A 27,853-nucleotide genomic window follows, 5' to 3' on the forward strand; every position below is an offset into this window, starting at 1 on the left:
TGTAGCAGTCCAACCGACTCGTGGACTGTCCGGACGGTAGCACTGTCATTTAGACGCCTATGCACTGATCGAAAATAAACATACATGCATACACTGTAATTTACTATGTGGAGAACACTCATTTTATCTGTAAAGTTGATTGCAACGAATTGTGCAACAAATGAACTTGCCAAGACAGACTATAAAAAATTAATTTTCTATGTAATATTCTTAATTGCAAAGAAGCCAAATCTGGCAATGTTGCTCAGAACTGACTAAAGCGCCACTTGTAATCGTCCAATGCGCCAAGTTTGGCGCATGCGCCACTGTTTGGCCACCCCTGTTCTATTCTATTGTAACTGAAGATCAGTGAAGCTGATCAAAAACATTATTATTTAGTAAAGTTCATTGCTGGATTTTGTAAAGGTGTGATTTTTTATTGTCTATCTATCCAGTTGATACAAAATATATGAATGTACAGATGCATTTTCTGATCTGACGCTCATGTCAGATCAGAAAATATGAACAACCAGGGCTGTAATGGGTTGTGACTTCTGTACATTGTATTTGTGCTCCTTCAAGTGTGCACAAAGAGATCTTAAGGTAGTACTATACACAATAAGTCATGTGCAATTCTATTGTCCATAACAGGAATCGTATATACATCTGGAACATTTATACAGCATGGTGTAACTTGTAGATGTTGGGATTTGTTTTATAAACAATTATTCTACCAATAGCATTACTAATCTCATTACAGATATTTTGGAGTGGTCAAGTATTCCACTACTGTGTAATCACTCTGGAGTGAACCTGAAGGAACAAACAATATCATCCACGTTGAGAAAACACTGATCTGCAGAGTTTTTCCCTTTATTATTATCCAAATTTTTTCTTATCATTTTTTGTCAAAAAAACAATTCATACATTTATCTAATGACGTATTTATGTTTACATGTATAAGGATCTTTGAAAGAAAAAAAGGAAATAAAAAGAGAAAATTAAATCTTTATATGTAAAGTTCATAGCATAAAAAAATGTAATATTTTTGAATATCCACAGTTCACTAAAAACAAGAAAAAAATTTCAGCCATTACAATAATAATTTACAGATTATATGTTGTAAACATGAAATGTAATATTTTATGAAATCAAACTACTAAAACAACTTTCTTTCTTCATAAATATTTCTAAAAACATCTGATTGGTTCTGATCTCATTCTTTTTTAACTTTATTTTCCAGTACATTAAGACATTACCTTGAAGATTTCTTTTATATTAAATATAAATATATTAAAAAGTTACCTGTTTCTTGCACGTGCCATGCTTCTTGCCTTTCTTTGTTCAAAATGTCGTTCATCATCACTCGAAGTACATGTTGAAGAACTATTATGAACTGCATGGTGTTTCCTTCAATAAAAATATAAGTAATATTTATTTTCAAGCAATGATTGATAGAATTAGGCCAGGAACACACATGTGTAAAATTTGGCATAAAATCTAGCATAAAACAGAAAATGTAAAAATTTTTCTGGAATTTTGGTTGAAACAGAACTGAAAATAGAGTAGAGCATGTCTCTACTTTTTACGCCGAAAAATTTTTACGCCAAAATTCCTCCAATAAAGAGAAGTCTTTCCTGTGATGTCAAAGTAGACATGTGGTTTTTATTCTAACAATGGCAGCAATGAGGGTTAATCCTACAATTGTGACGGTCTGGAAAAATAGAGGAGTTTATTGAATCCATTCGACCACAACAGTTTCATGTATAAAGACACTGTATTTAAACAACATTTATGGATGACTACAAGTGTTAAATTTCAAATAACAAGTAAGCCTAGTAGAATTGATATATAGGCCTAGTATTTAGATCACACATTCTTTATTTGAATTCGGAATACAAGTCTATTAATTTAAATTTTCTATATTATAGCAGAGAAAGTGGAGAAAAAATGGAAGGTACAAAGTGATAGATAGCCTCTATGAGAGAAAAAAATTAATAAAATTAGCACTGTTGGTGGCAGTGGTGTTTCCTATTTGGCCAGAATTTTTACGTATGTGTGTTCTGGCATAAAAGCGTAAAACAGAAACTGAACCGAAAGCTGATTTCTGATTCAGTTTTCTGCCACACAATTTTACGCATGTGTGTTCCTGGCATTAGGTAAAAATTAAATAACAGAATAATTTTTCTTGTTTCACATCTAACAAAAGATTCTTTACCGTCTTCATTCTATTTTTATTATGAATTTTTAAATTATGACATATTTAAAAATTAACATATACCAATCAACACTAACCAACATCGGAGTGAAGTTATTTACACACCTCAAAACCTGTTACTGGTATGAAACTCAAATAACAACGAAAAAACAAAAATACATTTTTTCACAAATGCTTTCGAATTATAAATGAATTTCAGATGAAGGTAAATTTCCAATAGAAAACATTTAATTAAAAACATGATTTGAAATTTGAATACGTGTTTCTTGATGACATCCCACTGGGCCTGAGCACTCTAGCTGGTAGCAATTAACAAGATTTATAGGCTTTTGTCCATTAGTGCTTGCCATGCTATGGACAGAGTTAATTCCTCTTTGTGGTTGATACAAGTGTTGTTGAGGCTAGATCTGTAGATATAAATGTCCTCCAACCATCTCAGATGTTTTGTGTATGGTGAGGTGAAGATGACTCTCGCCTGGTTAAAATCTGGCTCTACGTCTGGATCACTGGCATAAACGGCAAGAGCAATGGTTGTCCTCGTGTGCTGTATGTCATCAACATGCTCTTTCATTCTAACCCTCAAGGAGCACTTTGAAGAGCCGATACAGATGAGTTCTCTATTGTATCTGTGATCCTTAATTGGGATGCTGTACACTGCAGGGTATCTGTCCTGGTTGGGAACATCCTTTCCGTTACGAAGGACGTCAAATACGAGTGCTTGGACATCTGTATGCGATGTGAACATGGTGTTTCTTAGCTATCTCATTATATAGTGATTTGAGATATGGGGTTGTAAGTGACTGGGATCCTTTCTTTGTCATCAGGTCGGTCTTCGTCATGGGAGTAGACTTGGAATGCATCTTGGGAGCAGTGAAATCTCTTGATTAATTTACGAGTAACCTTGGGGTACCCATGCAACGAGTACGTCTCAGTTTGACGTGGAGAGCTTGTTGAGTGGATGAGTGAGTGTGTGCTCTTCTAATTAAGGCATTATAGGCTGCAATTTTATACTGATGTGGATCACACGACCCCTCAGGTATGCATATGGATTCCGATCCCAGTTTACAGTATGGATTACCGACCCTTCAATTCTAATGTTAATGTTTAGAAAATGGACCTCCATAGGGTGTGCTTGATCGATTTCCAGGGTCAAGCCATATGGGTTGTCATTAACAGAATTGACAGAGGCTGAGATGTCTGGAGTTGTCCTCCATAGAATGATTATGTCATCTATGTACCTCCTGTGTAAAATGATGTTGGGGAGGTGACGAGGGAGGATCTTGCATTCTAGTTGTCTTATCACCATCTCACATAAGTCCCCTGAGACGGGGCTTCCATTGGGACTCCTCTTCCCTGTGTGTATACTGTATTGTTGAATTGAAAAAATGAATTGTAACATAATAAATGTGCCATCTCTAGAACTTGCTGATGTAAGCTGTCATCATTTACAATGCTGAAGATCCCTGAGAGCACAAAAGGTAGGCAGGAGTTGAATCGAAGGGTATAGAGACTTAAAGTCCAATACCATGAGAAATTGTGGAGGGGAGGTGATCTCCCTGAGGAGGGTTACGAGGTCTACAGGGTTACTCACGGTAAAAGGGTACCTCTCCAAGTGTGGAGAGAGTAGCTTGTGTTCAAGCTTCTAAAGCATGTGTGTCAGTGCTCTAGCCATATTGACAAGAGGGTGTAGTTGTTGTCCCTGTTTATGAGCCTTAGCAAAGGCAAAAAGACTAGGTGTATCGGGAGAGTCAACTAGGATATTTCCCATTGTCAGGCGTTTAGCTAATTTGGTATTGGCAAAGCACTTAACCCTCGAATGTAATTTGTCCACTGTATTGTTGTCCATGATCTCACATTGTGTTATATTGATGTATTGATGTTCTGTACTCTAATAACAGTCGATCATACGTAGTGCGCCTCATGAGGATCAGATATTTAGTTTTGTCGGCCCTGACCAGCATAACCTCGTTTTGCTGCATACAACAGTGTGTGTGTCATAATTTTGTTCTCAACTGCGTTATTTCATAAGGCTTCTTGGTATTTTTAATTGTGTGTGTGGCCATCCATCAGTAGTATTCCTTTCGTCTGTCTGGTAGGCCTGGCAGTAGTCTCTCCAAGTCAGGGGTGAGCTTCAAATTCTCGGTCGTAGGAGGAGGTACGAACTTAAATCCATAGCTCAAAACTTCTAAGATAAAATCAGGTAAATTGTAAATCATCCCATACAATAAACAAGAATGTGGGGTGTTCATGACCCTTATGCACTTGAAATCTTAGGATCCATTGGAGTTTTCTGTAATAGCGTCTCCTCAGGTTGATAGTAAGTCTCATGTATCGCCATCAGCTTAGCATTTTCCTGTGCTAAGGTGTCTGGGTTCTGTCTGTAGAGACAGACCATTTTCAATTTGCACTAGCTCTGCCAATTCAGAATAAATGTTAAAAGAATTGGCCTGAACCAGGACTCGAACTCGCAACTTCTTTTCTTCCAGTTTATTCTAAATTATTTAATTAAATATTAATTATTCATTTTAATAAGAGATGGTACCTAATGCCTAACTCTAGTGCCAAATTCATTTCTATTTTATAATTATTTATCCAAAATATAGCCTGATCATNTGTTTACATTGGAACGTTTTTGATATTAGATGTCGCTATGCATCACAATTTTTATATTAAAACGAACTTTTAAAATATAATTTTTTTTTGTTTCTATATTATTCAATATATTTATTTTGTTTGTGAAACATAAAAAAATAATTTTTTACGATACAGTACACACGATTATTATTTAAAAAAAAAAATGTACTCTCATTGTAACAAAATTAAATCAATACTTGATCAGTGTGCATTTTATTTAATTAAATATTAATTATTCATTTTAATAAGAGATGGTACCTAATGCCTAACTCTAGTGCCAAATTCATTTCTATTTTATAATTATTTATCCAAAATATAGCCTGATCATTTATGGCTGTTGAACCCAATAGTTTAGCCACTGAAGCTAGTTAGGTTATAAAATTTTTAGAAATGATAATAAACAGACCCATGGAGGTACTTTCTTTCTTTCTGTTTAAGAGTGGATAAACGAAGGTAGTAATAACTAGTTCCTCCACAACTCTTAGGTTTGTTGTATTTGACACAATGACCTTGGTTTCCTTCCATTTGAGTGCAGACAAAAAGTCAACAGAATCATACTATTATAAAGAAGCACTTATGTATGACAGAACATTTCAATAATTATATTAGAAACATGAAATGCAACAGAGGCTCCTGATATCTTTCTTTGGGTCTTACAATGCAGAATTTGCCTCCTTTCCTTTGGCATGTGTTATACATCTTGATTGCCCCATTCCTTGATCACCTAATGTGTTACTTGCCTTTGTAAAAACCCATAAGGGTATACAACTACAACCAGTCTTGGACCTAGTCCAAGACTGGTTGGAAAAGAAAATTTTTTAAGATTTATCAAATTTAACTTAGAGGACCATACATATATAATTTCAAATTCCATAATTAAAAACATGATTTGAAATTTGAATACGTGTTTCTTGATGACATCCCACTGGGCCTGAGCACTCTAGCTGGTAGCAATTAACAAGATTTATAGGCTTTTGTCCATTAGTGCTTGCCATGCTATGGACAGAGTTAATTCCTCTTTGTGGTTGATACAAGTGTTGTTGAGGCTAGATCTGTAGATATAAATGTCCTCCNGTATGAATTTTCAGAATTCGACATCTAGCCTGAAATTTAACAATTTTCAAATGTAAATTTTCTGTTTCTTAGTAAATAAACAAATTAAATAATTATCAACTTTTTAAATAATTATTATTTATTATTAAACATTTAATAATATAAATAAAGAAATACCTTTTGAAAAATGAACTCTTGTGTGCGGGAGACCGAAACAGGTGACGACCCCTGTGACGAATGTGACTTGAGGAATGAAATAATTGTGATGATGATGATTTCTTTTGCCGAACAGGCTCTGTAAATATTGAATGTGCACACAAATTTTAATAGGATTTTCTTATTTGTTAATACTATCATATAAGAAACATACCAATCGGAAACTGAAATCGTTCTGTTATTGGCTTTTTTGGTCTTAAGCAATATTTGGGATGATTTTCTCCTTGTGATTCTTCTTCCCCACTAACACCAGAACCTAAATATTTATCAAAAACTTGAAGTTTAGAATTTTATTATAAAAAATTTATTCTTTACTATATTTATGATGATAAATAAACATAACCTTTTTGTTTTATTTTATAAAATAAAGAAAATGTAATACAGATTGAGAATCCTTTATCTGAAATACTTGGGAAAGGGATTGTTTCTGATTTTGGACTTTTTCCAATTTTAAAATATTTCTATATTTGCATCTATAAAATGGGAAAGCTTTGCAACAGGCCTTAAGCCTAATATACAAACATTAAACCTTTATTAATTTTCAATAAAACCAAAAACTTTCACACATCTATGTCAATATATATTTTTAAACATACTTACCTTAGATGTGTGAAAATTACTGCAGATATATTCACAGAGAGGTGTTAATTGATATATTCCAAAGAATTTGTACTAACATCAATCAATATCAGATCTTCCTTATATCTTCCAGGAATACTTTATTAGAAACAAGCGATTATTTCTAGTGGCATTAAAAATTACAGCCCAACATTGTGACAATCATATTTTTATTTTTATTTAATTTAAAATATATGTTCTTCACCTCAAATGAGTAGTGGATTGCTCCTGTAAGTCATACTTTTCCTTTAACAATAAAGTCATGTCAGTTCTCTATCTAACACCTTTTGGGGGTAAAATTTTTGAATTGAAACAATATGACTTCTGGTTTGCATCGGAAGTTTGTATATAATTATTCAGGGCTCCTGCCCCTAAGATTTTCATATCTGGTCTTGACTTTCATCTATCCAACTCTATTCTCGAGATTAAGGAAGGACAGACAGAAGACAAACAACAATAGGAATTTATGGGTCTACAGTTTTTTCAAATTGCAGCCCAACAAAGGTTTTCAGCCTAGTTTATAGGCCTGCTTCAGGTTCAACACCTTTAAATTGAACAGTTTACTGAGTATTCCAAAAGTGGAATGTTCCAGCACTTAAAACTGACTCTTTTAATTAAAAAACAATTTTTTTTTAATTGAATATTCCAATACATCAAATTAAATAAAAATAATTAAATATGTGAATAAATAAATCTATATAGCAATATTTAAAATAAAATATAACTCAGAAAATTAACACAGAAATGATAAATAGAAGTAACCATTAACAACAAAACTTGTGTATTAGATGTTATATAATACTGTAACAGCACAACTTTAATTAGATGCTTGAGTGTTATTATGGGTGTGGCCTTGTTGTAAGGATGTTAGGATAAATTTCAGCTTTGAATTCATACCTGAATTATTTAAAAAAAAAATGCTAAATTCAGGAACCAAAACAAATTTTATTCAGAAATGTTTTCTTTTTTCTTTCTCTTAAAAGAACATTATACTATTCTTTTTGATACTTTTTGCTTTATTACTTTTTTGTTTATTTCCTGTTTTGATTTGATTCATTTATTCAGAGTTTACTTTATTACTTTTTATTAAATTTTTGTGTATTTAACAATGTACTGGTAATTTTAAAATTTAAATTAGTTTGTATATGACAGTATTCTTTTTAATGTATTTGTTCTAAAGTGCTTTGAAAGATTTCTAGCTGAAGATGTTCTTTTAGGAAAATGAAAATGTTTTGAATAAAATCTGTTTTGTTCCTAAACTTTTTTTGTAATAATTCTGAATATGATACAAAGTACAAATGTTTTTTCTGTTGAATTCAAACTTGTTTAAATTTCCAATATGTTCTGGTAAACGTATTAAAAATTGTAATTGAACTACAGTAGAGCATCGATTATCTGACCCTCAATTAACCGTCACATTGGTTAACCGACCATTCTAGTCGGCAAATTCAAATATCCGCTAGTGATGTGGTGCTACAATATTTGGCTATGCCTTGGCTACTTTAATAGTACTTTTGTGTGTTTTAGCTGGCAACACTGGCTCGACCATAAAAGGGGGCCAGTATTTAAACGAGGCTTAATTTTCTAATTTTTAACAATACAATAGCGACAATTATTATTTTAAAAAAATTTTTGTTAGGCTTAACATCGATGAAAATTCAACGTGAAGTAGGTTAATGATATACTAATATACTAATTACATTTAACTAATTAATAGTGATATACAAATATACTATACTAATAATGTATTTTTTCATATTTTTCGGTTATCCGTTTTTTCAGTTATCTGACCAAGAATAGTATAATACTAAAATAAATGAGAGTTCAAGAAGGTAAGTAGCATGAAAGTGGATAATAATAAAGTAACATCAAAAAGAAATAACATTAGAATGTGAGATGAAAGAATGAGTTTTTTAGCATGTGCATCATCAATAGGATTTTAAAAATATTAAATATAAAAATTTTAAATGAAACAACACATAGAAAAAGAAAAAAGCCTTATTCATACACACTTGAAAAATTGAGATAAAATTTTTAAAAATCACTATTTAAATCTTATACATTCTTTGTTTGTCTGAGGATGGCATTTTGAAATATCANAAAATCACTATTTAAATCTTATACATTCTTTGTTTGTCTGAGGATGGCATTTTGAAATATCAAAAGTACTTGCATGTATTCAATTTATCAAGTAAATAGATTTAATGCTAAAAGATAGTATACTTTCTCCATATCCTATGTGACACTGTACCTGAGTATATAAATTTTGTTTCAGCTAGGGCTTTAATCCCAATGTCTCACAATGTTGGTGTTTTATCCATCCATGTCAAGTAGATATGTAAGAATAGTCTCATTTGATAAGGTATGACAAACTGTCATCTTAGATCAAACAAAAACAATGACAATTTGTCTTCCGGATTTTTCATTCCTTACAATATTTGCAAAATTTTAATACTGCATTTTGTAAAAGAATAAATTAATATTAGAATCTTCTCACTCAAAGCTCTTTTAAGCAGCTCATTTTGAAGTTTACTAAAGAATTTGTATGAATGACAGATCTTTAATACAACAATATTGTAAAAATTATTAAATACCTTCCAAATCACTTCCTCCTTCATCATCATCCATACTTTCATTTTGATCAGTTTCCTCACTATCAGTCATATTTGTATTTCTAGATATTCTTCTAGCATATAAATCTCTTACAGTTTTTCTTCTTTGTCTTTTAACTCTACTATACATATCATCAAATTCCTGAAAAAATAAAATATTTTTAATTCTGAAAATCACAAATTGCAAAAAACTATAGCAAAATTACCAGCATATCCTACTTGTAATCTAGAGTGGCATAAAAACCATGCTGATGTACGTCCTACAGAAAATTGCTATAACAAAAGTGAAACCTTTGCATAATCTGCATCACCATATACTGTGTACTCCAATTTTGTGTTGAAAATATGACAACCAGAATACACTTTAGAAGGTGTTGTCTCAACAACAACATCATTTCTCTCCATTTCTTTCATTTCATTTTTATTTATTTTATCAGTTTTTCAGATTATCCAAGTGTTCCATTAATTCAATGTCTTGCCTCATATAATTCCATCAATGGCCTTTCATCCCCAGTACATAAATTTCACTATAATGGCTCTCATACAGAGGGCATTTCTCTTCCCTTGTAGTCAGGCAGTGGTTGACAATGAATTGCAGTTAATATCAGTTATTCACAGTAAACATAATTCCATCTAGGGATCTGTATATAAGCATATCCAAGAATAATATTTTAGCATTGACCTCATATTCCATGGTGAATGAAATGGAAAAGTAGACTGAGGACAGCATTTCTATAAATATTAATAGTTTATCCTCTGAGCCCTTCCAAGTGCTGTCATTAGCTATCATGCATATTCAGAAAATTCAAGTTTATCATTCCACTGGTTCCCTAACCTACCTTACATAAACTTTTATGCAATGTCAGAGATAAAGTTGACTTGCTCAAAAATCAGGGATAAATGTCATACCTTTACATCATCTCTCAATCAATCAATTATATTGGAGAAAGCAATTACATTGGATCTACTATTAGAATACTCCAGACATGTATCCAAGAACATCTGGAAGACATGAAATAGTAGTATTAAACAACACCATAGATACTATTTTCAGCACAACTTTAATTTATTTAAATGAACATTTCTGATTTCTTTCACTAAATCTGCATCAGTTTTAACAAGGATATATCAGGTTATATAATTGACTAAAATCGAAAAACTACGGATTATTATTTTTAAAAAATTTCATTTTATTTTTATTTTGTTTTTAAAATTTATTAACTTTTATTTTTAATAGTTTCTAATCTTTATCATCAAATGTCAAATTTATTACATTCAATGGGTGCACAGCTCAAACATTTCTTTAAAAATGTTGCCCGTTATATATTTATTTCATATATATTCACATCTTATTCGATTTGAGTCTAACCGAATCAGCCTGAAGAGGATAATTGTAAACTATTGAAAGCATTTGTAATTTTCAAATAAGATGTTGGTTTTAATGCTGTAAGACAGAATTTATTACTTTAACATTACACTAGTTCACATTATTTGATGTAAAGTGCAATTAGCTTTCTTATCTCAAGAAATACTTAAAATGGTATATTCTAAACTGTATCAATGAGCTATGTTTTTAACAGTATTTTAATGATAAGAATTATACCAAGATTGTACTTTAATACTAACAATTTTTTTGACTTACAGATTATATGCACATATGCACAATAAATTCTAACATGCTTTAAAATATAATAGAAAATTTTAGAATTTAAAGAAGAAATTTAAAGACTATTTTATCTAAAAAAACTCAATAAAAAGTTTCAGATGTGATAAAATAACTTATATTAGGTGATCATAATTAAAATATCTCTATTCAATGCTACAAAGAGATTTAGCAATCCAAATGTAACTGAATCTACAAGGGCTGTTTCTTTTTCAACTTCCGATGATCCATAAAACAAAGACAAATGTAAATAATAAAATGAATATATTATCAAAAGTTAGGTATAAACATGGTTACTTTTTGACATAATCACTGTGAAGATTGAGGAATTTGTCTATCTGTGTATGAGCTTTGAAATCCCCTCTTCATACAATGTTGCTGTCAATGACTTGAGATGGGCCATAACATTGTTTTATTAGTCTCGAACCTCTGTCCTCCTAGACACGTTTTCAGTTCAGGAAAGAGGTGCAAGTCTTCACACATTAAAAAGTTCCAAGCTGGGTGGAAGTCTTCACCACCTTTAAATAACCAGCATATAGCCCCAATTTAGTAGTGAGTGATTTCCACCTCTTTCCTAAATTGAAAACAGGGCTAGGAGGGCAGAGGTTTGAGACTAATGATGATCTTCAAAACAATGTTAGGGCCCATCAAGTCATTGGCGGCAACATTCTATGAAGAGGGATTTCAAAGCTTGTCCACAGATAGACAAATGCCTCAATCTTCATGGTGATTATGTCAAAAAGTAACCATGTTTGTACCTAACTATTGGTAATAAAGTCATTTTGTTATTTCATTTGTCTTTGTTTTATGGACAATCAAAGGTTGAAAAAGAAACAGCCCTTGTAGTACTATAATATTTCAGAACATAAAAAGAAATTTCTGTAAATAAGCAGTACCAAAATGCATCAATGTGTCACTTTTGGCACTGCAAGCAACAAACATAAAATGTAGAAGACATTTTATGCTATACAAAGACCTTAACAACAAAAAAGGTATTTAAGATGTTTCTTGCATCCTACAGGAAGTACACAAGTAGTCAGTTTGGCTTATCCTATCCCCACTCTTATATGTTAGCAGCTGATTCTCCTTCTTTTTGAAGTAAGTGTTGACTATTGCCAAATCAAATACTGCTGCATATTCCACTATTCTCTTCCCCTGTTTATTTCTCTTGCCTATACTCTATCCACCATTCACTCTTTTTTCCTCTTTTACATCTTCTCAACTCCAATGATCAATCTCTCACTCTCTGGAGTTTCCAGTACCCATTTTATCTAATTCCATTCAGAATTTATCCTTTTCTTCTTCCCTGCATCCCATTTGGGGAGAATACACACATACTATTGTGACAAAACTTCCTCCTATCTCCAGCTTAACACTCATAATCCTGTCACTTCTGATTATCTCACAAACACCATTTCTTAACTCCTTGTTAACTAGAGTGCCTACTTCATTACTGTCTTTTTCATTTGCTCCTCTAGAGAACAGTCTATAGCTGTTTCCCAGTTCCCTTACTTTATCTTCTTTCCACATAGTTTCTTGCAGGCATAAGATTCTCAATCTTCTTTGTTGCATCAAGTCCACTAACTCTATGGTCTTTCCAGTCATTGTCCCAATGTTTATCACTCCCATTCTAACATCAAACACCCTCCTCTTTTCCTTTTGTTGGACTAACTTCTTTAGCCAAACCTATCCTTGATTCAGTAGCCCAAGCTCATTTCTCACAGTTTTTGGGTAATGTGACTGCACACCACTTTCAGAGTACATCCAAACTCTCATATATTATCTCTTATCCATTATTCTATTGGGTTTTAGCATATAAATTTTGGATGCCCTTCCTGACACCAACCCTCACCATTTACCAGGTTTGGGACTGGCACCTAATGGGTTGACTTGTCTCCTCGGTGGCTAGTATTATCTCGGTGAAAGGATATCAATTATATGCGTTTAATATTATACCTATATGTTGTATTTGTAGATATAAAGAATTAAATTAAACAAAAATATACTACAGATCAAAAGACATTTCGAATAATAAATAAATTCGAAAAGAATGGAAGGGAACATTGATACAAAATCAAATACAGTAAGATATTCGTTCGCATTTAAATTTATATTTTGAAGTTTAGTGAGTAGTTCGATGGAATCAGAGATGGTAAAGCTGTATGCGTCAAGAATATAAATTTAAATGGGAATGAATATCTTACTGTATTTGATTAATAAATAAATTATTAAAGTAAATGACAGATTAAGATCAATGAAAATTTTCAGACTGTATTACTGTAACTTTTGCATTGCTTCCTTCTTTATTTATTAAGTTAATTAATCTTTATCAATCATAATTAAATAAATATTTATAAAGATACTTACAATATCTGGACTAGACAGACCTAATTTTCTTAATTCGTAGCTTCTTCTCGTCTCGATACCTTTTGAAGAAATCTTTTCTACATCTCTATTTATTTTTTTATTTGATGAAAATAGATTATCAAATTTAGCTAAATCTGGAATGCTAGAAGCTAAAAGCCAAGTCTGATTTAAATTATCATATATGAGTTTTCTCTGTCTGGGGCTTCTTCGAACACAAGGAGCTTTAGCATTTTTCAAGTTCCCATTCATATAAAGATGGTTATTACAGGAATGTGAAGAACCAGATTGAATTTTTTGATCATTTTTTGGTAACTGATGGTCACTGTCATCTCCTAAATGTACATGCTGTCTTGTTGCAAGACGAGTGATCGTCGACGAAACTGAAATAATTTTAAAAGATTTTTCAATAAAACTAAATTACACTTTAAAGTTGACTTATTAAATTAAACTTTTTTATTCATTGAAAATAAAATACAACATATCCAAATCTTATTATAAGAATAAATCATCTATACCAGATGCACTAACATCAGAAACATTTCAAACATTAATTATAACAAATGAGACTTTTGTAAAACTAATTCCATACATGTTTGATAATTATAATTTAGATTACCTTCTGTTATCAAAGTTCAAAACAATAATAATGAGAAACAATTTGGATATTATAGGCAGTTAAGTGGATCTAATTATTATATCAGCTATATGCAATTATTAAAAGTGAGATAAAATTAAGATTTAAAAGCTTTGTAATTTCATCATATGAGGGTTACAATACTCAAAGGATATATTACCTCCTTGCAAAAAAAAAAAAAGCTTTAAAAATTCTATTGATTTAGACACTTTTTATAGGCATACAATATTTCAAAATTAATCTTCCTTCAAAAATGTATCTGAAAATATGTTAACAGTTTTAACTTACATTACATGGTATACAGTAAAAAATGTCATTGTCATGGAAAATCTTTAGCTGATAGAAGTGCTGTATTGAAATTCTCAAACTTATTTGTAAGATTTACAGAGAAAACAAAGAAAACACAAGTAAAAACAGAATTAATAAACAAGAAATGCATCATATTTTCATGACTGTCTAGCATTCCAGTCTATCTGTGGAGACAATGAAATCAGATATTTCTGTATGGTAAAAACCAGCATGCCAATTTATCCCAGGGGAATATCAGCATGCTGGGTTAAATGACATTATACACCCCTCTCTAGAAAGCACATTCAAAAAAACAAATGAGTTATGTCACATAAAAATGAACAAATTTTTATTCTAAAACTGTGGAATTATCAGGATATGTTATTGTGAAACTATCAGTTTGTTTTAAATAAACTTTCTCGGCAACAAAAAAGGTGTTTGGTTATTGTCTAATCTTTTGCAGAGCACGTTTTATTTAATATCAGTATATGTTTAATTTCATTTTGTCTTCTTTCTAATGATGTAAAATATTTGTGGAATGCCAAAAGTGCTTTTTTTCATATTTATTTTATTATAATTTGATTAAAAAATGCAAAAGTAAAGTAAACATATTAAATTTAAGTAATTCACTGTAAATTATCTCATCTTACAGGGATTAACATCCACTTTATATGAAATTTGAGAGGAAGGTGTTATTTTTAAGGTCAGGATATATGGTCAGTGTAACCCACACTGACTAACTGCTACTGCTACTAATCTGAATAAGTCCTTAATTGTTTGATTGTCTTGTAAATGAAAACTCTTCCTGATTTTGAGTCAGTCAAATTACAATATTACTATTTTATTGTACTCGAAAGAATGTTACTTTAACATTTAATTAATAACTAGTTTTGTTAGATCTGATTAATTTTATTTTTTAGTCATAGTTTAATTGACATGCCAGTAACCGTGGGGTTTCCAGCATGCTGGTCCCCCACAGTTATATGCAGCATGTCAGTCTATCCATGAAAATATAGTATTATTGCTTATGTACTCATCACACAGTAGTTCTGAGACTACAATAAACAAGTTTATGACCTAAATCAAAATAAATAAACATATTTTTGGAAAATACACTTTAATTGTATTTAAATTAAACTTCACTCTGACACCGGGGATGAAATACTAAATACTGAACCTGTTACCGGTGTAATTTGCGTGAAAAATCTTCTTTCCACAAACGTTTTCGAGCTTTTCAACTAGCTCTTCTTCAGGTAGACAAAAAAGTGTTTCGTTGGAATTTTTTGTCTACCTGAAGAAGAGCTAGTTGGAAAGCTCGAAAACGTTTGTGGAAAGAAGATTTTTCACGCAAATTACACTGGTAACAGGTTCAGTATTTAGTATTAATTGTATTTAATTAAGAGCAGTGATTCTTGGATTTAAAAAAATAACAACAACAACAACAACAACCTGTTAATTTAATTATATTTAAAAGCATTTCAAATTAACAGGTGTTAATTTTCACATCAGACATATAGGAAAGAAATTTTGTCTGTTAAATTTAAGTTTTATCATAATTAAACCTAAATTATTTAATTTTGGCTATTCTGGAAAAAAAATAATCATCTGGTGCTTGAACATGCAACTTCTTTCCATGCAGTTACATTGTCAATTATGCTACCACATCTCTGTCTGAAAACAAGAATCAAATAGAGGTTTGGGTAACATAATTGGCAATGTAACTGCAATAGTCAGAAATTACAGGTTTGAATCCCTCTCTGGATCAATGCTTTCTTCCAAAATAATTTGTTGTTAAAAAATAATGATGGCACTATCTGACTCTTCTGGCTGTTGATGAGAATTTTTTGCTCTCTTATGATCTAACTCATTTCTTTCTTCTTCTTGAAAAATGTCAAGAGTTTCTGTCTCAGAAAAAGAAAACTTTTTTGCCACTTTCTCAAGAGGTATCACCACAAAATGTATGAAAAAAATTGGAAGCGAGGAAATGCCTCAGGTGAGTCAATTAAACACTTGATCTTGTTTTATGTAAGTTCCAAAAAGGAGATTAATGTTCAAGAAGGAATTAGACTTTTGTTGAAATTTACAAGCTTCTTCAAATAGTAAATTACAAATATTTTTGGAGCATTTAAATAGAATGCAAGCATAGATCGAGAATATAGATACTTCTTTGGTAGATCTTAAATCCATAATATGGCAAGTGTGGTCAACGAGGACATCTTTCTTTATTTCTCATTTCAGAGGGAGTTTTATGATCACCTTGAGCAAATTTAATCTCCAATTCTCTGCCAAAAAACATGTGCAATCTAATGCATATATCGCATCTTCTGCATCTCTACCATCTTCAAATGTATTCTATGAGCAGAATGGCTATGTCTTCACCTATCTCTTGAACAAGAACGAGACTTTGGAGTATGAGATCGTGACCTTAAATCTATGTTCTCCGTTTTTTGAAACTGATAGAGAAAAAAGTTCTGTAAAAGGTGGCAAATCAAATACAGAAATAGATGTAATATGTAATAATTTGCATGAAAAGTTAATGAGATTAGAAGATAAAGAAAGAAGAAATAATGTTATAATTTCATGCTTAAATGATAATGATAAAATGGACAATTGTTTAGTTAAGGTTCAAAAACTTTTTAATGATAACTTAAAGACTACAAATATGAATATTAAATATGCTTCTAGAATTGAAATATTTAAATCAAATACAGAAAAAAAAAGTGATTATTAGTCAATTGTTTTAATTTATCTTCAAAGTTAAAGTTTATAAAAATATTAGTGTGATGCAAACCGGGAGACCTCTGACCTCTCCGGCAGTTCACCTATTTGTCAGACGAGTGGAGGGAGAGTTTCTTGGGGTCGATGATAAGGTGAAGGACATAAATGAGTAAAGGAGTCTACCATTTTAACAAGTAAAAATGAGAATTTATTGAAATAAACTAAATCGACAAAAAGACTACTCAAATTTCTTTCTAAACCGCCTAACAGCTCGAGAGAGAGTTTACACACTTTTTCATACCTCTTTGTATGGTTCCTAGACAAGTAAGTCCATGTAGGCACATAAATGTCTAAGGAAAGGTGGTTTTAATCCAAATGAGCACAAATATAAAAAGTTCGCGACTCTGGTGATGATCGGATATCGATGTGCGGAGATCGGAATTTCGGCGGGTTCAAAGAATCGACGCGATGTCGTCGGTCTGGCTTTCATTAAGAGACTCCCCCGAGAGGAGGTAAGAATTGTCTTTTATAGCTTTTTGCGGGGAATTTCCACCACGTGATCGGATGTTCATGAGCTAAAGGTTATAGGTGTTCCAGGGACCTAAAACAAGTGACGAAAGTTGGATGCTAACTATAAACTTTTGTGCAAGATGAGCTGCAAGTTATGTAGAGAACAATAGAATTGCCATCTTTCTGGTAGTAGCATGATTCTATGTTCATAAAATTTTTTGAATCTTTGCTTACAAAAAACTGATCCAAGTGATTTTTGACATCCTCACTTGAAATAAATGCTTTACCATTTAAAAAATTTTGTAAAGACCGGAACAAGTAATAATCTAAGGGTGCCAGATCTGGCATTATCATGGTGAAACACTAAATCTTTTCTGTTGATCAATTCTGCCCTTTTCTGTTTGATAGTATCATTCAATTCATCCATTTAATGGCACTACACTTTCAAATCAACTGTGGAATTGTCTATTAAAAGCTCAAAAGAAAAATTTTCCTTAAAATCCTACCAAATAGAGCATCTCTTTCTTTAAGAACATGTGGAACCCATATATCAAGCTTTGAAATGAAACCAAGTCGTTTCAAGTGATCAAAAACTGTTCAATTTGACAAATTTAATCTCTTAGTGATTTCTTGTGTTGTTATTCGACAGTTTGCTTCAATCAATACCTTTATTTTGTCTTCATCAGCTCCAACTGGCCTTCCAGAACATGTGCATCTTCAATATACAGTGGAACCTCGGTATATGACCTTAATCCATTCCTGATGTTTGGATTTATACCGAATAGGATGTATACCGAACCAACCTTTCCCATAAGAAGTAATGTAAAAATGATTAATCCGTCCTCATGAAAAAAAAATGGCTGGCTTTAAACACCTCGTTTTCCTGCTTGATTTTTCATGAGATCAGCATGTATCTTTTTAGCTTAATCGCAAATAATTGCTTCTAATACACTGTCTCTAGCACACTGTTTTTCAGTTATCCAAAGCAAAAGCAATTTCTTAACATGATCTAATGTCTTCAATCTCTGTTTAGAAATTGATTTAACTCATTTTGCAACGTTAGCAGATTTAATAATGTCTATTTTTCACGATTGTCAATATCGTCGTTCTCGGAACACGGTATGCAACAGTTAAAATCTCGAACATGTATGCCACCTTCATATTTCTCAACAGTCTTCTTTTTTCAGTTCCATTGTGATTCTAGTCATTTTTTTAGTTTTCTGTTGCTTTTCATTTGCCTTTTTGCAATTCATGATTAATAAAAATAATAAAATTTTACTTACAAATTAAAATCAGAAAAAATTTAACAAAGTTATAAACTGTGGCACTGCGAACATCTAGTCTGGCCTAGTACACCGATAGTGCTACTTGTTCATAGATGGCGCGTATAATTGAATTAAGTCGTATACCGAATGAAAGTCATATACCGAGCAAAATTTGTTTCATCCAAACAGGATGTATTCTAAAGCAGACGTATACCAAGGTACCACTGTATTAACAATCTTTATTTGTTCTAAGGCAAACCTTGTTACAGGGGGTTAATTTTATTTACATTTAAGTTTACATGTAGTATTTTACTGTTATTCTTTTGTACATTTCTTTAAATACAATAGTAGATGATAATAAATTTTATGACAATATTTATAAAAATGAATTTTTATCTTTACATAATATATTTTNAGTTTACATGTAGTATTTTACTGTTATTCTTTTGTACATTTCTTTAAATACAATAGTAGATGATAATAAATTTTATGACAATATTTATAAAAATGAATTTTTATCTTTACATAATATATTTTGATTAATAAAGTACGTAAATAACAATAATTTTCAATTAGTTGCATAACGTTTTAGCTTGTTAGTAATTTGAATAAAAAAGTTATTTTATACATTTGGTTTATTGCTAGGTTACCTAGCCTAGCTCTATAATTTAAGTTTTGGCTTGCATAAATTGTTTCAGTAATTTCATATTCTTGATGATATTTTACTAATGCTTCACAGTCCTTTAACAAATGGAGCAAAGAAAAGCCACTGGAATCACACCAATAGCAATGTTCTTTAGTGAAATCTATATAAGTGTTGTTGACAAATAATGAGTATTGTTAAGTCTGATTTGAAGTAATAATAATTTAATGTTCATATCTGTATTAGGGGTTATAATGTTCAAGTTTGTAGGACTATTTAGAGTATTTAAGTACCAATAAACCAAATTCATTATTGAATTTTGGTTCTTTATTATGAACTGTGACAAGGCTGAATCACTCAATCATCAGTGTATAACTGTATTTTCAGTTGGCCTCTGAATTATCAAATGTTGCAATTGAAATTCCAAATGTTTGAAGTAATTTATTAAACTTATATTGCCATGTGCTTTTATTAAATTTAATTGATTTGAGTTAACATAATTTGATGTAAAAATTTTACATTGTTGTCATTGGTATTTTTTAATCTGTAATAAAACCTAATTAGTCTCTTCAGAAAAAAAGGAAACAATTGATATCTGTTTGTTTCAGCTCTTATTGCATAACCTGGAACTGATCTATCAATTTTAAACAGTTTACTCAAGTAAGTAACGTGAAATTTTTCCAAATCATAAAGTGAATCAAGTGCCCATATTGGGCTAGCATAGAAAATTGAAGGAATTAACAACACATTAAATATTTTCATCTGAAATTTTAGATCCTTAATTTTTAATGCTGAACATAAATAGATAACATTGTCAATAAGTAAATTAATTTTTGTAGTAATGTGTTTCAAATGTAGATGAAAATTACAGTTTCAATTAAAGGTTATACCTAAATATTTTATGTAGTTCACTACTTCAAGAGGTTGCCCATTCAAGTAAAAAGATTTCTCTTAATTTTATGTTTTAATATTATTTCTAAATAATATTAAAATATCATATATGTCACGCAATTTTCTTTTCGCTTCAACAGCATTTTTATCATTTTGGTAAGAAAAAGCAAAATATGCCGAAAATGCTGCTTTCGATTTTCCATATTTGATGGGGGACAAAAAAAAAAAAAAACCAATTGCACAAAATCAAACAAAATTTTTTACAAATAAGCCTTGAAATGTCAGCTGTCAAAATATATAAAGACAATATGATTTAAAATGAAGTTGGAAGGTAAAAATACAACTAATCCCTATAGTGGTTAAAAAAGAAAATTACTTTCTAGCCAACCCAATATATGCATATAATTACAAAGTTGAAAATTTCCAGACAGGTAGATAGCAATCTTTTTAGGAATATAATTTATAATAGTCATCAATATGATAGCATAAATGACAAGGATAACCAATATGCAGTCCTGTATTTTGATAAAGATGATAACATGAAACTTTTTATAATATAAATTAAATAAATAGTATAATATAATATAAATAGATTTAAATAATAAACACTATTTTCTTAATTTCTGAAATTTGGTATATAAAATGGATGTATTCTGATCTGGTGGAAACCTGGCATACATCTTTGGTAATTGAGTCACTGTTCTCTGACAATTATAAAATTTATCATCAGACATCTCATAGCTGTTTGGAATATGAAAGACCCAGTGGAGGATTAATTGTCAGGCTCAAAATAGAGACAGTCTCTAAAGTAAAACTGATATTTCACACACAATTTGTACTGACTCTACAATTAACTATAGAGGAGTTAACCAATATCCAGTTAATAGTGTCAATTATTATGATGATGATTTCAAGAATACTTTGTTGGTTACATAAAACTACTTGATACATGGAACTAACTTGATTTTATGTACAGATTTTAACATTAGAATGGGACATCCTGGGGCCGTATTCTGGTCATCATCTCTCATCTGTCGTCTCTCACAAGCTGATCACTGATTGGCTAATCATTTGTTTACGTCTCAAGAGATCATCGCGTCTCTCTAAATGCGATTCTGAACAACTTTTTCTCTCTTCACTTCTCTCGTTTATCAGAGACGAGCGGATAATTGTCTTTCGACCAGTCTACCATCTTTCGCCTCAATTTCGTTATATCCAATGTGGATGACTGGATGTTACTTGCGCTATACAATCATATTAGAGAATGTTCTCTATCCTGGGAAAGAATATTTTGATATTTTGAGAGAAAAAATGCTTCTAATTTTTTTTTCCAGTGCCTACTCAGAAATGCCACTGATTCCATTTTTTTCTTTTTTAACTATCCTATATCAATTACTGAACTATTGAATATGATGTTAATCTTACTTAGATAGTTAAGGGGAAATTAGATAGTAATATTTCGAAAAATATCTAAGTATGCACGCTTTTCTAACTTAGGGTATTAAAATTTTTATTTGTTAAGAGACAAATTGACATTACAATCTGTAAAAACGTTATAAAAGAAAAAAACATAACTTTGTCGAAATTACATGCTTTATTTGAACACATGCTTTCCTTGCCATGTGATCTAAGATTATGTACTCTGTATTTTCAAAAATTTTACAATTTCATTGGTTAAAATTCTATACCGTGTTGCACGTGCAAATAACTCGAACATGTGTAATCAACCTAGTAGTATCGTGATGTCATCAACAAAGATGAGATCATTACGAACGACCAGAATCGCCACTATGTCTGAGAGACGAATTTTGTCTCTCGCTTTGACGTCATTCGTTGGTAAAAGAAGAGACAGAATACGGCCCCAGATTATTTGTCTGTTTTACTGATGACTAGCAAATTGCTGTGAGAATTTCAAGAGATTCTACTGTTAATAATATAGGAAAATTCTCTATCATTTTTGTCAAATAAATCATTTAAACAAACAAGACTGTTATAGTCTTGTTTGTTTAAATGATTTATTGCCAAGAGATAAAGAAGGTAATTTTACTTACCATGCAACTAAAGGAGGCAGTGTAACTGATTACATGATAGTGTCACAAGAATTATATTCTCATATTGTAAATGATCTGTGTTTTATCAGAGAGTCAGTATAAGTCTTGGATCACTTACCTGTTCTTCTTTCAATGATCCTGTTGATATCATCCAGAGTTCCTAACAGAAAATTTTTTGGTAAACATGCAATATGGAGGGATAAACTTAAATACAAAAGTTGTATTTTTCAAAAATTACTATTGTGTATTTTATGTATTATATTGTATTATGCTATTACATTAATTTATTAAATTGCACTAACTTCAGTTTTATGTTATACTTTAATCCCCTTTTCAATGAACTAAGGTTCATACAATAAAGAATTGAATTGAAAAAATAACTTTCCCAACTCAGAGGGTCTGGAGCATGTTCTGCAGCTTCAAATGAAACACTAGAGCAACAGGTAGTTCAGATAGTGCCCTTGCCATTTATTAAATAAAAATTTTTTGTACAAAGTCACCAATGCTTGAGCTACGCAAGTGGGGTTCAAATCAGTTCCCCATCATCATAGAATGGTATCTTAACATGTTAATAACTTTTGTCATTGAGCTTCAACACAGGTGCCTTCAAGATACAATATTCATGAAACATGGTGCACCACTTTACATTACCCACCGTGTTCAATATGTGTTAAAGCAGACTTTCACAGATGAACAGGTGATCAGTCATTACTTCTCAATAGCTTGACCTCCTCACTCACCTGATCTCACCCATGTGACTTCTGTTTATGGAGTTTCTTGAAGGACTAAGTCTATTGTAAAAGATGTGCATCTGTGGCAGATTTAAAGGACAGCATTCATCAGTGTTCTCACAATTAAAGTAAACTCATTATGTTCAGCAGCAGAAAACATGCTTTTGCAAATGAAGAACATTGTTGAAAATGACAGTGGACATGATTTACATAGTTCTAATATCACCTATCAATAACTTTTTGTACAAAAAATTTTTTTTAATAAATGGCAAGCACATCATCTAAAGTATCTGTTGTACAAATGCTGTTTAATTTCAAGCAGTAGGATGTGTCTATAGCCCTCTGAGTTGAAGTTTTTTCAACAATCTATATTTTATTTATCGTTAGTAATTTTTAAATTTAATACATCATGACTTAACCAACTACTTTAATCCAAATCAGGTAATATCTGTATATTTGATTCGCCAATTTATATATCAATAACAAGTCTGGTCTTATCACTTGATAACAAAAATTTTACTCTTGAAGAAGAGAGAGCTAATGCTAGATAATGCTTCAGTCTCTTTTTTTAATACTTTACTCTTAAAAGTAGTCTCTCTTACTACTTTTACTCAGGATAATACTAAAATTTCTAACAATTCCAATACCAATACCATTAAAAAGTCTCAACACTAAAACAATTCTCAACTCTGATTCTTTTCAAAAATATTGTTGGATACTTATTTTTCTGTACAGTTTCATATTTTACTTTAGAAAAATTAACAGTTTATATTATGAATATGATAAATTTATAACTACATAATAGATTAATTTAAGAATAGAAAATAATTGATAAATTATCCCTTAATCTTATAATGTACCAATGGGTTCCCCCTTGTCACCCATTTTGGCAAAACTTATCATTAGGAATATAGAGTATTGTATTTCCACACACCTTTAACAATCCACTAGCCTATCATGTATCTACAATATGTTGATGATATTTTTCTTGCATGGGACGGCTTTGCAGAGGATTTAGACAAATTTATTCAAATGTTAGCTTCAATATATCCTTTATCAATTTCACTGTAGAAGAGGAGCAAGATGATAAAATTTCCTTTTTAGATTTAGAAATACATAGATCTTTGGAGCTAATTTTTGTGGTGCACCACAAAAACAACAAAGTGCCAGATATTATCCCTGCAACTGCCTTCCAACCCTCAAACTTTGTAAACTCCACTATTACTTCTCTTAGAATAAACTTTTTATCATACAGGCGTTAATTAACAATGACTGTCGTCAGACCGACAAGCACTTTTGACACTAATTATTTTCGTCTTCTTCAGGCCGTTAAAACGGTTAAATTCCTTTTTTTTTATTAGATAAGATAAGATAAGTATAAAGTTAAGTAGAGAGCTGTCTGTTCAAGACAAACTTAGCCCTATAGTAAGGAAAAGAAGTGAGAAGAAAAGTGAAAGTAACTAGATTAAAAAGGGGAGAGGAAGGAAGGCAAGGGTGGGGATCCATGGGCCGCAGCACCACATTTATTAAAAAAAAAAAAAAACAGAAATAGATATAAAAATTGGCTAACATTGCCTAATACAGAATACATTATTTACATAGTAATTGGTCCTGATACATTTATAGGAACAGATGGTTACAATCGTCTATACCAGTGGTTCCCAACCTTTTTTCATTAGCGTACCCCGTGACATGTCATATCTCTAGATTGTACCCCGTGACATGTCATATCTCTAGATTGTACCCCGTGACATGTCATATCTCTAGATTGTACCCCTCATTTAAGAAATTTAGTGAGTACTCGTATTGTTAATTTTACATATTGTAACTTTAAATTAAAGAAAAAAAAAAAAGGAACATATTTTACCTAATAATTTTTTAATACTATTAGTTTGTGATACATAATATATTATTTTTTCTGCCATAATAACTAACTTTTTTCTGTACCCCTAAACAACCTATCGCGTACCCCTAGGGGTACGCGTACCACAGGTTGGGAATCGCTGGTCTATACAACAATCAGATTACAGAATAAACAAAAAATAATTTTTTTTTTTTATTACAAATAACTGACCGTTCCAAGCGTATTAACGTTTTGGAATGGAAGCAACAGTAGGAACAAAAAATAATTTTCAAATAAAAACATGTGCGGTTGTAATGCACATGTGCTGTGCGCCTCCAAATTGCAGAGCTAGATATGTTGGTTTAGAGAATTATACAAACTGATCCACAAAGGGGGCAAATCAAATTTTATCTTCCAGTCAAGCTGCTATCGATACCGAACTTAATAACATTCGCTGTGCGGTAAATGAGGCAGGCTACAATAGTTATAATTTATCTACATCTTAAACAAAGTAAAAAGATCACTTTTTCCTCCTACTACACTGCATCTCCCAAAAGAATCCACAATAGCCCTTTCCGCAATACCATTTTGTGGTCATGTCACTTTACGTATTTGCCGTATTTTTAGGCAGCATGCCCTATTTTTGCCAATTTCCCCACAGCCAAATCTTAGGAGGTTGCTGTCCAATGACAGAGATCCTACTTGCATTCTAGAAAGATCGGGGATTTATTCTATCCCATTAGAAAGCATGTCGGGTGGTCGCACTCATTATATTGGCGTGACAACAAGAATGTTGTCGTGTCATATTACGGAACATCAGTATTCTATCAGGGAAGGCAAGAATGAAACTGAGCTCACTAAAATGGTATTACAACACCAACATACCCTGTTGTGGGACGAGGTGGCCATAATAAGACAGTGCAATAACAGAAATATTATATATATTTGGGAGGCCCTCCTTACCAACAAACTAAATCCCTGCAACACCCCCACTCTTGATTTGTCCCCTTTGTGGATCAGTTTGTATAATTCTCTAAACCAACATATCTAGCTCCGCAATTTGGAGGCGCACAGCACATGCGCATTACAACTGTGCGTGTTTTTATTTGAAAATTATTTTTTGTTCTACTGTTGCTTCCATTCCAAAACGTTAATATGCTTGGAACAGTCAGTTATTTGTAATCAAAAAAAAGGAATTTAACCATTTTAACGGCCTGAAGAAGACGAAAATAATTAGCATCGAAAGCGCTTGTTGGTCTGACGACAGTCATTGGTAATTAACGCCTGTATGATAAAAAGTTTATTCTATTAAATAGTCGGCGTGCTGTCCACTTTTGTATTATTACTTCTCTTATTTGGAGAGCACTCCTCATCCCATCCACTCAGGTATTAATTGATAAAGAATTACAAATTATCAACAGAGCAGTGCACAATGCCGAATATTCTAATTCCAAGTATCGCTATCTCTACAACCGAGTCACATAAACTGTTTCCAAAATCTTTCCTCTGCAACAAAGAAGACCTAAAGATAATAAACCCTCCAATACCGTATTTGGGCACTATTTCACTAAAAATAACATGTATATTTAAAAAGCATGGTTTTATATTACCTATAACTCCTCAACCATCACTACGAAGAACATTGTGCAACAATAGAGACACTCTCATGTTGAAGAAAAAATCGGGGTTTATAAAATTCCATTAAAGCATACAATATCAGGGGAGGAAATTATCTATATTGGAGCTACCACCAGAATGATACAGTCCTGCATCCTTGAACATCAAGAGGACATTAGAAATAACAAACCAGCAACAGAATTAGCAAAAAAGGTTCCAGACCAAGATTATCTTCCACTTTGGAACCACACTAAATTGCTTAAGAATTGCAATAATCGTAGACAAATATTCATATGGGAGAACCTTTACATATCTGCTGCATTGCCGTGTAATGCGCCGACATTGGAAGTACCACAGCTATGAATAACTTTATTTAAATATTCCAAGTTATAATTTTGTGTTCTAATTTTATACCACTACCATACACAGCACACTCACTATTTATATGTTTCGGGGAGTTTATGTTATTACAGCACATTCCTTTAAAAATATTTAATTATTCAATTTTAATGTTTTGCTCTATATTCCAACCACGCGCATTACGTAATTTAAAAAGTCCATTAAAAGCTGTCAACTCGACAATAAAGATATTTAATTTTGCCTGAAGACAATGGTTGTAAACTGTTGAAAGTACTTGCGAGTATATCTGAAATTTAACAAATTGCTGTTAATAATACCATAACACAAAAGTGTTCTATATTTAATTTCTAAACGCTGGTGTGAAGTGTACTACATGTTCAACATGAAGTAAAAGATCCATTCTTGTATTAGATGATAATGGATGATGAAACTGGATTGTATACAACAATGTCTAATGTAAATAATTGTGGAGGCTGCATGGCAAACACCACAAACCATTTCAAAGGCAAGGCTTCACACAAACAAGATCATGCTCTCAAAATTTATAAGACTGGAAGAGTGTTGTGTTCTACAAGCTGCTTCCAGAGCAGAACAATCAATTTGGATGTGTACAGTGACCATGGGCATTTGAAGAGAAGGCCAAATGGAAGACTCAAACCCTCCCTAGGAGTGAGTAAAAACTTCTACAAATCATAAATGTAAAAGTGATTCAGATGTATAACCTTACACCCTCAACCATGAGATGCTTTGTCTGTCTTTCTGTATTGATGCAATACTGCATTGTGTAATATGCCTGTGAAAAATCCAAAGAATTTATTAAATAAGAATTTATTGAATTGATATAATTATTTGTCTCCAAGCTTTGCCCTGCCTGGAAATTTTCTGCACATGCTCATGACTGTGGCCAACAGAACAAATTGAATGCAGCTATCCACAAGTAAT

At 31.7% G+C, this 27,853-nt stretch overlaps 1 protein-coding gene across 1 annotated transcript in view; it reads right to left on the bottom strand.

Moving 5' to 3' along the window:
• Nucleotides 1-27,853, bottom strand: part of LOC111640555 (ATPase family AAA domain-containing protein 2B-like) — a 55,479-nt gene that overhangs the window by 11,531 nt on the left and 16,095 nt on the right. Inside the window, exons 4-8 of the mRNA XM_023386571.1 lie at nt 13,361-13,740; nt 9,313-9,472; nt 6,255-6,356; nt 6,062-6,179; nt 1,285-1,389 (exon numbers count right to left, since the gene is read on the bottom strand). Coding sequence (XP_023242339.1) covers nt 1,285-1,389; nt 6,062-6,179; nt 6,255-6,356; nt 9,313-9,472; nt 13,361-13,740 — 865 coding nt within the window. The remainder of the gene's footprint in view (nt 1-1,284; nt 1,390-6,061; nt 6,180-6,254; nt 6,357-9,312; nt 9,473-13,360; nt 13,741-27,853) is intronic.

This window comes from Centruroides sculpturatus, unplaced genomic scaffold (assembly GCF_000671375.1).
Source record: "Centruroides sculpturatus isolate CEXI.00-Female unplaced genomic scaffold, Cexi_2.0 scaffold1072, whole genome shotgun sequence".
Taxonomy (NCBI): Eukaryota; Metazoa; Arthropoda; class Arachnida; order Scorpiones; family Buthidae; genus Centruroides; species Centruroides sculpturatus.